We start from the raw sequence: 12107 nt of genomic DNA, 5'->3' as shown, positions 1-12107 counted from the left end.
TAGTTCTAACAGTAGCTCATAGTTCTAATAGTAGCCCATAGTTCTAATAGTAGCCCATAGTTCTAATAGTTAGAACTAGCCTTTTGTTATAATAGCAGCCAATAGTTCTAATAGTAGCCAATAGTTCTAATAGTAGCCCATAGTTCTAATAGTAGCCCATAGTTCTAATAGTAGCCCATAGCTCTAATGATAGCCCATAGTTCTAATGATAGCCCATAGTTCTAATAGTCAGAACTAGCCTTTTGTTCTAATAGTAGCCCATAGTTCTAACAGTAGCCCATAGTTCTAACAGTAGCCCATAGTTCTAACAGTAGCCCATAGTTCTAACAGTAGCCCATAGTTCTAACAGTAGCCTATAGTTCTAACAGTAGCCCATAGTTCTAATAGTAGCCCATAGTTCTAATAGTAGCCTATAGTTCTAATAGTAGCCCACAGTTCTAATAGTAGCCAATAGTTCTAATAGTTAGAACTAGCCTTTTGTTCTAATAGTAGTTCTAATAGTAGCCCATAGTCCCAATAGTAGCCCATAGTTCTAACAGTAGCCCATAGTTCTAATAGTAGCCAATAGTTCTAATAGTAGCCCATAGTTCTAATAGTTAGAACTAGCCTTTTGTTCTAATAGTAGTTCTAATAGTAGCCCATAGTCCCAATAGTAGCCCATAGTTCTAACAGTAGCCCATAGTTCTAATAGTAGCCAATAGTTCTATAGTTCTAATAGTAGCCTATAGTTATATAGTTCTAATAGTAGCCCATAGTTCTAATAGTAGCCTATAATTATAATAGTTAAAACTAGCTCATAGTTCTAACAGTAGCCCATAGTTCTAATAGTAGCCCATAGTTGTAATAGTAGCCTATAGTTCTAATAGTAGCCTATAGTCCTATAGTTCAAATAGTAGCCCATAGTTCTAATAGTAGCCTATAGTTATATAATTCTAATAGTAGCCAGTAGGACTAATAGTAGACCATAGTTCTAATAGTAGCCCATAGTTCTAATAGTAGCCCATAGTTCTAATAGTAGCCCATAGTTCTAATAGAAGCCCATATTTCTAATAGTTAGAACTAGCCTTTTGTTCTAATAGTAGCCCATAGTTCTAATAGTAGCCCATAGTTCTAATAGTTAGAACTAGTCTTCTGTTCTAATAGTAGCCCATAGCTCTAATAGTAGCCTAGAGTTCTAATAGTAGCCCATAGTTCTAATAGTTAGAACTAGCCTTCTGTTCTAATAGTAGCCCATAGCTCTAATAGTAGCACAGAGTTCAAATAGTAGCCAATAGTTCTAATAGTAGCCTATAATTATAATAGTAGCCTATAGTTATAATAGTAGCCTATAGTTCTATAGTTCTAATAGTAGCCCATAGTTCTAATAGTAGCCTATAGGTCTATAGTTCTAATAGTAGCCCGCAGTTCTAATAGTAGCCCATAGTTCTAATAGTAGCCTACAGTTATAATAGTTAGAACTAGCCCAGTTCTAATAATAGCCCATAGTCCTAATTGAAGCTTATAGTTCTAATAGTAGCCTATAGTTCTATAGTTCTAATAGTAGCCCATAGTTCTAATAGTAGCCTATAGTTCTAATAGTAGCCTATAGTTCTATAGTTCTAATAGTAGCCCATAGTTCTAATAGTAATCCATAGTTCTAATAGTAGCTCATAGTTCTAATAGTAGCCTAGAGTTCTAAAAGTAGCCCATAGTTCTAATAGTAACCCATAGTTCTAATAGTAGCATATAGTTCTAATAGTAGGCTATAGTTCTAAAAGTAGCCTATAGTTCTATAGTTCTAATAGTAGCCCATAGTTCTAATAGTAGCCTATAGTTATAATAGTTAGAACTAGCCCATAGTTATAATAGTAGCCCATAGTTCTAATAGTAGCCTATAGTTCTAATAGTAGCCTATAGTTCTATAGTTCTAATAGTAGCCCATAGTTCTAATAGTAGCCTATAGTTATATAATTCTAATAGTAGCCCATAGTTGAAATAGTAGCCCATAGTTCTAATAGCAGCCTGGAGTTCTAAAAGTAGCCTATAGTACTACAGTTCTAATAGTAGCCCAAAGTTCTAATAGTAATCCATAGTTCTAATAACAGCCTATAGTTATAATAGTTAGAACTAGCCCATAGTTCTAATAGTAGCCCATAGTTCTAATAGTAGCCTATAGTTCTAATAGTAGCCCATAGCTCTAATAGTAGCGCATAGTTCTAATAGTAGCCCATAGTTCTAATAGTAGCCTATAGTTCTAATAGTAGCCCATAGGTCTAATAGTAGCCTATAGTTCTATAGTTCTAATAGTAGCCCATAGTTCTAAGAGTAGCCCACAGTTCTAACAGCAGCCTATAGGTCTATAGTTCTAATAGTAGCCCATAGTTCTAATAGTAGCCCATAGTTCTAATAGTAGCCCATAGTCCTAATAGTAGCCCATAGTTATAATAGTAACCCATAGGTCTAATAGTAGCCTATAGTTCTAACAGTAGCTTATAGTTCTATAGTTCTAATAGTAGCCCATAGTTCTAAAAGTAGCCTATAATTATATAATTCTAATAGTAGCCCATAGTTCTAATAGTAGCCCATAGTTCTAAGAGTAGCCCATAGTCCTAATAGTAGCCCACAGTTCTAACAGTAGCCTATAGGTCTATAGTTCTAATAGTAGCCCGCAGTTCTAATAGTAGCCCATAGTTCTAATAGTAGCCTATAGTTATAATAGTTAGAACTAGCCCAGTTCTAATAGTAGCCCATAGTTCTAATTGAAGCTTATAGTTCTAATAGTAGCCTATAGTTCTATAGTTCTAATAGTAGCCCATAGTTATATAATTCTAATAATAGCCTAAAGTTCTAAAAGTAGCCTAAAGTTCTATTTGTAGCCCATGGTTATAATAGTGCCCTATTGTTCTAATGGTAGCCTATAGTTCTAATAGTAGCCTATAGTTCTAATAGTAGCCTATAGTTCTAATAGTAGCCCATAGTTCTAATAGTAGCCCATAGTTCCAATAGTAGCCCATAGTTCTAACAGTAGCCCATAGTTCTAACAGTAGCCCATAGTTCTAACAGTAGCCCATAGTTATAATAGTAGCCCATAGTTCTAATAGTAGCCTATAGTTCTAATAGTAGCCAATAGTTCCAATAGTAGCCCATAGTTCTATAGTTCTAATAGTAGCCTATAGTTATATAATTCTAATAGTAGCCCATAGTTCTAACAGTAGCCCATAGTTCTAAAAGTAGCCCATAGTTCTAAAAGTAGCCCATAGTTCTAATAGTAACCCATAGTTCTAATAGTAGCCCATAGTTCTAATAGTAGCCTATAGTTTTAATAGTAGCCCATAGTTCCAATAGTAGCTCATAGTTCTATAGTTCTAATAGTAGCCTATAGTTATATAATTCTAATAGTAGGTCATAGTTCTGACAGTAGCCCATAGTTCTAATAGTAGCCCATAGTTCTAATCGTAGCCTAAAGTTGTAATAGTAGCCCATAGTTCTATAGTTCTAATAGTAGCCCACTGTTCGAATAGTAGCCCACTGATCTAATAGTAGCCCATAGTTCCTACAACATCTGAAAACATAAGAGCAGACAAAGACAAAGTTTGAACAAGCCAGAGCTGGCATGTTGCATAGTAACGCCTCGTTATCCTTCACAGAGAACACTCACACTTCCCACACAGAACACACACACACACACAGTGCAGCAGAGATAGAACAGTGATCAACATATGGTCTTTCTAGTTGACTGGCGTCCAGACGACCATTCCCTCTCAGTTATATCCTTCTGACCGCAATAGGAGGTGGCAGTGGGGTGTCTAACTGTGGAAAACAAACCAGGGGGATTTCTGTCTTCATCTCAATGGGTAAAGGAAGGAGTTACAGAGTTTTAATGAGTTCCAAATGTGCTAATTGAGCACAGAGAGAGACGCAGAGAGAGACGCAGAGAGAGACAGAGACAGAGAGACACAGAGAGAGAGAGAGAGACACAAAGACACAGAGAGACACAGAGACAGAGAGAGAGAGACACAAAGACACAGAGACAGAGAGACAGAGAGAGAGGGTAATACCCTCTATAAGCTCCTGCCTTATTCTCAGTCCCCTTCCCCTCTCTCATTGAGGATCTGACATGTACAGTTTTTTAGAGACAAATGACTCTTTTTTTATGCACTGTGTCGTCTAGCCTGCAGATGAACATTCTGCATTGTAGTCAATCATGAAGGAAAATATCATTATCAGTAAAAGGCTATTAGCAAACGGCTAGCGCCACAAGGCTAGCGCCCCACAAGGCTAGCGCCACACAAGGCTAGCGCCCCACAAGGCTAGCGCCCCACAAGGCTAGTGCCCCACAAGGCTAGCTCCACACAAGGCTAGCACGCCACAAGCAAAGCTAGATAAACAGTGTGATGTGTCTTTTTACTCTAGTCTCCTCTCACCCTCCACCCCCAGACTAACCACCCCCAGGCTAACCACCCCCAGGCTAACCACCCCCAGGCTAACCACCCCCAGACTAACCACCCCCAGGCTAACCACCCCCAGGCTAACCACCCCCAGACTAACAACACCTCAGAGAAGCCACACCTCAGAGAAGCCACACCTCAGAGAAGCCACACCTCAGCTGGCTACCCTATGCCAACAGATAGGGCCTGACACGCAAGTGCACGCACACACACAGCTAACAGATAGGGCCCGACGTACACACACACACACACACACACACACACACACACACACACACACACACACACACACACACACACACACACACACACACACACACACACACACACACACACACACACACACACACACACACACACAGCTAACAGATAGGGCCCGACGTACACACACACACACACACACACAGCTAACAGATATGGCCTGACAGATAAGTAGATGGGTCTTCTATAGGGTCAGATTGGATGAAACATAATATACTGATTACAAGCACTTCCTGGAATAAGGAGGCTGCTGATATACGGAACAATTATCATGCAAAACAACTCCCACAGTGATGGATTACACAGTAGTCTACAACTGAACTTCTTCCTATCGTACATTAGGCAACTAAAGATGCTAATAATAACAATTATTCAATTAGGAGGAGAAGGTTTCAAAGCGTGTGTGACCCCACTCTCCATTCCAGCCTCGTTAATGTTTGTTAACGGCCTCCAGACCAACAGGAAAAACAGGAAGACCCTGGAGAATCCATACAAATTAAAGGGAATAATGAATAATGGCTGAAGCTGAATAGGCTACAAAAGGTATTTGCGCGTTAAACTCGGACAGCAAACAGGCCTTTACTCCACAGTTCATCCCCAGTGTTTAAGACCAGGTACCACAGGGTTAGCAGACACTCTGATTCAGAGCCACTTACAGTAGTGAGTCATTTAGCAGACTCTCTTATCCAGAGTCACTTACAGTAGTGAGTCATTTAGCAGACGCTCTTATCCAGAGCCACTTACAGTAAGTAGTGAGTCATTTAGCAGACGCTCTTATCCAGAGCCACTTACAGTAAGTAGTGAGTCATTTAGCAGATGCTCTTATCCAGAGCCACTTACAGTAAGTAGTGAGTCATTTAGCAGACTCTCTTATCCAGAGCCACTTACAGTAAGTAGTGAGTCATTTAGCAGACTCTCTTATCCAGAGCCACTTACAGTAAGTAGTGAGTCATTTAGCAGACTCTCTTATCCAGAGCCACTTACAGTAAGTAGTGAGTCATTTAGCAGACTCTCTTATCCAGAGCCACTTACAGTAGTGAGTCATTTAGCAGACGCTCTTATCCAGAGCCACTTACAGTAGTGAGTCATTTAGCAGACTCTCTTATCCAGAGCCACTTACAGTAGTGAGTCATTTAGCAGACTCTCTTATCCAGAGCCACTTACAGTAGTGAGTCATTTAGCAGACTCTCTTATCCAGAGCCACTTACAGTAGTGAGTCATTTAGCAGACGCTCTTATTTTAATTGTATTTCTTTATTTAACTTTTGTTTAACTAGGCAAGTCAGTTAAGAACAAATCCTTATTTACAATGACGGCCTAGGAACAGTGGGTTAACAGCCTTGTTCAGGGGCAGAACGACAAATTTGTACCTTGTCAGCTCGGGGATTCGATCTAGCAACCTTTCGGTTACTGGCCCAACGCTCTACCCACTAAGCTACCAGCCGCTCCAGAGCCACTTACAGTGAGTACATTTTCACACTATTTTTCTCCGTACTGGTCCCTGTGGGAATCGAACCTCACAACCTTCGCATTGCAAGCACCAAGCTCTACAAAAAATGTTTCATCCATTTCAAAATCTTGAGATTTTTTGGGTATTTTGGTCCATTAATATTTTCAAAAAGTACAAATAAAAAGTTGATGAAAATCTGTGAAAGTCTATTTTCATTTGTTTATCATAGTACAATTCATTAATTGTAACCACTTTAACACGGACATACAGCTAATTTCATCGAGAATGTTACAAACTGCCCAGTATGTAGCTTGTAACTTACTTTGAAGAGATAGATGTTGATTGGGTCCAAATGGGTGTTTGGTCGTCTAAATTCAGTTCACTTGTCTTTAACTGCCATTTCCCGAAAGTCACAATCTGCTATGTATAAGTCCAGTATCTTAAAACAAAATGAAACCAAAATATTTAGGCTGACTTCATCCAGTGTCCGGAATGAGATATCAGCTACTTTGCATGTTTAAACAATATTTCAGATAGGCCTTAAGGTGAAACTTAGTATACACTATGATGAAACACAGAATGATTTTCTGTTCAATGTGTCCATGTATTTGAACCAGCATGAATAGGATATGCTATGGACGGCTTTGCAAATCAGACAGCAACATCAAACTGCTTCCTGAACTTTGCTCAGTCACAGTCACAGCCCCATGACCGAAATAGCCTGCAGTCTAACTAACTGGTCTGCCTGAACCAGCCTGCAGACTAACTGGTCTGCCTGAAACAGCCTGCAGTCTAACTAACTGGTCTGCCTGAAACAGTCTGCAGACTAACTAACTGGTCTGCCTGAAACAGCCTGCAGACTAACTGGTCTGCCTGAAACAGTCTGCAGACTAACTAACTGGTCTGCCTGAAACAGCCTGCAGACTAACTAACTGATCTGCCTGAAACAGTCTGTAAACTAACTAACTGGTCTGCCTGAAACAGTCTGCAGACTAACTAACTGGTCTGCCTGAAACAGCCTGCAGACTAACTAACTGGTCTGCCTGAAACAGTCTGCAGACTAACTAACTGGTCTGCCTGAAACAGCCTGCAGTCTAACTAACTGGTCTGCCTGAAACAGTCTGCAGACTAACTAACTGGTCTGACTGAAATAGCCTGCAGACTAACTAACTGGTCTGCCTGAAACAGCCTGCAGACTAACTGGTCTGCCTGAAACAGTCTGCAGACTAACTAACTGGTCTGCCTGAAACAGCCCGCAGACTAACTGGTCTGCCTGAAACAGCCTGCAGACTAACTAACTGGTCTGCCTGAACCAGCCTGCAGTCTAACTGGTCTGCCTGAAACAAACTGCAGACTAACTAACTGGTCTGCCTGAACCAGCCTGCAGTCTAACTAACTGGTCTGCATGAAACAGCCTGCAGACTAACTAACTGGTCTGCCTGAAACAGCCTGCAGACTAACTAACTGGTGTGCCTGAAATAGCCTGCAGGCTAACTAACTGGTCTGCCTGAAACAGCCTGCAGACTAACTAACTGGTCTGCCTGAAACAGCCTGCAGACTAACTAACTGGTCTGCCTGAAACAGCCTGCAGACTAACTAACTGGTCTGCCTGAAACAGCCTGCAGACTAACTAACTGGTCTGCCTGAAATAGCCTGCAGGCTAACTAACTGGTCTGCCTGAAACAGCCTGCAGTCTAACTAACTGGTCTGCCTGAAACAGCCCGCAGACTAACTGGTCTGCCTGAAACAGTCTGCAGACTAACTAACTGGTCTGCCTGAAACAGCCTGCAGACTAACTAACTGGTCTGCCTGAAACAGCCAGCAGACTAACTGGTCTGCCTGAAACAGCCTGCAGACTAACTAACTGGTCTGCCTGAAACAGCCTGCAGACTAACTGGTCTGCCTGAAACAGACTGCAGACTAACTAACTGGTCTGCCTGAAACAGCCTGCAGACTAACTGGTCTGCCTGAAACAGTCTGCAGACTAACTAACTGCTCTGCCTGAAACAGTCTGCAGACTAACTGGTCTGCCTGAAACAGACTGCAGACTAACTAACTGGTCTGCCTGAAATAGCCTGCAGACTAACTGGTCTGCCTGAAACAGTCTGCAGACTAACTAACTGCTCTGCCTGAAACAGTCTGCAGACTAACTAACTGGTCTGCCTGAAACAGTCTGCAGACTAACTAACTGGTCTGCCTGAAACAGCCTGCAGTCTAACTAACTGGTCTGCCTGAAACAGTCTGCAGACTAACTAACTGGTCTGCCTGAAACAGCCTGCAGACTAACTAACTGGTCTGCCTGAAACAGCCTGCAGACTAACTAACTGGTCTGCCTGAAACAGCCTGCAGACTAACTAACTGGTCTGCCTGAAAAAGCCTGCAGTCTAACTAACTGGTCTGCCTGAAACAGCCTGCAGACTAACTGGTCTGCCTGAAACAGTCTGCAGACTAACTAACTGGTCTGCCTGAAACAGCCTGCAGACTAACTAACTGGTCTGCCTGAAACAGCCTGCAGACTAACTAACTGGTCTGCCTGAAACAGCCTGCAGACTAACTAACTGGTCTGCCTGAAACAGCCTGCAGACTAACTAACTAGTCTGCCTGAAAAAGCCTGCAGTCTAACTAACTGGTCTGCCTGAAACAGCCCGCAGACTAACTGGTCTGCCTGAAACAGCCTGCAGACTAACTAACTGGTCTGCCTGAAACAGTCTGCAGACTAACTAACTGGTCTGCCTGAAACAGCCTGCAGACTAACTAACTGGTCTGCCTGAAACAGCCTGCAGACTAACTGGTCTGCCTGAAACAGCCTGCAGACTAACTAACTGGTCTGCCTGAAACAGCCCGCAGACTAACTGGTCTGCCTGAAACAGCCCGCAGACTAACTGGTCTGCCTGAAACAGTCTGCAGACTAACTAACTGGTCTGCCTGAAACAGCCCGCAGACTAACTGGTCTGCCTGAAACAGTTTGCAGTCTAACTAACTGGTCTGCCTGAAACAGTCTGCAGACTAACTAACTAACTGGTCTGCCTGAAACAGTCTGCAGACTAACTAACGGGTCTGCCTGAAACAGCCTGCAGACTAACTAATTGGTCTGCCTGAAACAGCCTGCAGACTAACTAACTAACTGGTCTGCCTGAAACAGCCTGCAGACTAACTGGTCTGCCTGAACCAGTCTTTTTTTCTTCACTTTCATCTATCTGACATGTTTACTTAACACAGATGCTTATTAATCAAATCAAATCAATTTATATAGCCCTTCTTACATCAGCTGATATCTCAAAGTGCTGTACAGAAACCCAGCCTAAAATCCCAAACAGCGACACCGGTTGAGCATTCCTACAGCATTTCCCTCCAGAAGCCATGAGAAAGTTGTCCGGCTGCGGGGAACGTGTGAGGGGACCCTGTCTAGAGACCCTGGTTAGAGACCCTGTCTAGAGACCCTGTCCTGTCTAGAGACCCTGCCTAGAGACCCTGTCCTGTCTAGAGACCCTGCCCTGTCTAGAGACCCTGCCCTGTCTAGAGACCCTGTCTAGAGACCCTGGCCTGTCTAGAGACCCTGGTTAGAGACACTGATTAGAGACCCTGATAGAGACCTGGTTAGAGACCCTGTCCTGTCTAGAGACCCTGTCCTGTCTTGAAACCCTGGTTAGAGACCCTGGTTAGAGTCCCTATCCTGTCTAGAGACCCTGTCTAGAGACCCTGTCCTGTCTAGAGACCCTGTCCTGTCTAGAGACCCTGTCTAGAGACCCTGATTAGAGACCCTGTCCTGTCTAGAGACCCTGTCAAGGGCTCTCCATAGCGGTCAATAATAATAATAATAATAATACATTCATTTAGCAGATGCTTTTATCCAAAGCAACTTACAACAGTGAGTGCATACATTTTCTTATGGGTGGCCCCAGCAGAAATCAAACCCACAATCCTTACCCAGTATGTTGGTGAGCCACAGGGCCAGGTCTTCTTTCAATGGCAGAAGGCTGGCTTCGTGGCGGCTGGTCAGCCATTGGTTGTACTGCTGCATGTCCGTCAGGCCTGGGCCAATTACCTGCTTGGGACTCAGAGAGCTGCACATCGTGGTTACCTCCACGTCACTGGCCTATAGAAGGAGAGGAGGAGAGGGGTCAAAGACTGAGACAAGACACAGACCTGCTCTCTCTAACTCTGTCTCCTGATTCTTATTCTTTCTATCCATCCTTCCGCTGCACATATATCCTTCCCATCCTCCTCTACCGGTCCCTTTCCATCCTCCTCTACCGGTCCCTTTCCATCCTCCTCTACCGGTCCCTTCCCATCCTCCTCTACCGGTCCCTTCCCATCCTCCTCTACCGGTCCCTTCCCATCCTCCTCTACCGGTCCCTTTCCATCCTCCTCTACCGGTCCCTTCCCATCCTCCTCTACCGGTCCCTTTCCATCCTCCTCTACCGGTCCCTTTCCATCCTCCTCTACCGGTCCCTTTCCATCCTCCTCTACCGGTCCCTTTCCATCCTCCTCTACCGGTCCCTTTCCATCCTCCTCTACAGGTCCCTTTCCATCCTCCTCTACCGGTCCCTTTCCATCCTCCTCTACCGGTCCCTTTCCATCCTCCTCTACCGGTCCCTTTCCATCCTCCTCTACCGGTCCCTTCCCATCCTCCTCTACCGGTCCCTTTCCATCCTCCTCTACCGGTCGTTCCCACGGAGGCCTGTAGATGACCCTGGATAGTGCAGCCATAACACATAACCCCGTATGGGGAATTGTAGAATGCTGCTGAGTCACTCGATTAGGAAAACAACACATGCCAGTCTGTCTCGGTTGACCCCTCACTGCGCCCTGGCCCAAATTACAGGTCCACCAGGGTCATCGCCAAACAACTTTTTCACACAAAAACAGAGCTAGAATAAAGCTTGAATCCTTATTTGAAACAATAAAGCGTCACCCTGCTTCTGTTTCGGTAAAAAGTTGAGGGATGGGCCTGGAAAAATGCAACCACTCTCAAATTAATTCACAGAGCTATGGATGCAAGGACTGACCATTTACAATGTTTACAAACATTGGAGTAAAACAAGCTTATATTTTGGTTTCTGATGAGGTGATACCGATGAACTAAGCTTATGAGGCATTTATACTGGCATCTTCATTAAATAGTACCTGCAAAACACCAGTCTCAATGTCAACAGTGAAGAGGCGACTCCGAGATGCTGGCCTTCTAGGCAGAGTTGCAAAGAAAAAGCCATATCTCAGACTGGCCAATAAAAAGAAAAGATTAAGACGGGCAAAAGAACACAGACACTGGACCGAGGAACTCTGCCTAGAAGGCCAGCATCCCAGAGTCGCCTCTTCACTGTTGACATTGAGACTGGTGTTTTGCGGGTACTATTTAATGAAGCTGCCAGTTGAGGACTTGTGAGGTGTCCGTTTCTCAAACTAGACACTCTAATGTACTTGTCCTCTTGCTCAGTTGTGCACCGTGGCCTCCCACTCCTCTTTCTTTTCTGGTTAGAGCCAGTTTGCGCTGTTCTGTGAAGGGGGCAGTTACACAGCGTTGTACCAGATCTTCCGTTTCTTGCCAATTTCTCACATGGAATAGCCTTCATTTCTCAGAACAAGAATAGACAGACAAGTTTCAGAAGAAAGGTCTTTGTTTCTGGCCATTTTGAGCTTGTAATTGAACCCAGAAATGCTGATGCTCCAGATACTCAACTAGTCTAAAGAAGGCCAAACAGGACAACAGTCTTCAGCTGTGCTAACATAATTGCAAAAAGGTTTTCTAATGATCAATTAGCCTTTTAAAATGATAAACTTGGATTAGCTAACACAACTGCCATTGGAACACAGGAGTGATGGTTGCTGATAATGGGCCTCTGTACGCCTATGTAGATATTCCATTAAAAAAATCTGCCGTTTCCAGCTACAATAGTCATTTACAACATTAACAATGTCTACACTGTATTTCTGATCAATTTGATGTTATTTTAATGGATAAAAAATTAG

The 12107-nt window shown here is 43.3% G+C and overlaps 1 protein-coding gene across 1 annotated transcript in view; it reads right to left on the bottom strand.

The window, feature by feature from the left end:
• The window catches only part of gas2a (growth arrest-specific 2a), a 55567-nt gene that overhangs the window by 42431 nt on the left and 1029 nt on the right, over window positions 1–12107 (bottom strand). The window contains exon 2 of the mRNA XM_029751857.1: window positions 10065–10233. Coding sequence (XP_029607717.1) covers window positions 10065–10233 — 169 coding nt within the window. The remainder of the gene's footprint in view (window positions 1–10064; window positions 10234–12107) is intronic.

The sequence above is a fragment of the Salmo trutta genome, chromosome 4 (genome assembly GCF_901001165.1).
Source record: "Salmo trutta chromosome 4, fSalTru1.1, whole genome shotgun sequence".
Classification (NCBI taxonomy): domain Eukaryota; kingdom Metazoa; phylum Chordata; class Actinopteri; order Salmoniformes; family Salmonidae; genus Salmo; species Salmo trutta.
This window is presented reverse-complemented; position numbering and strand designations above follow the sequence as displayed.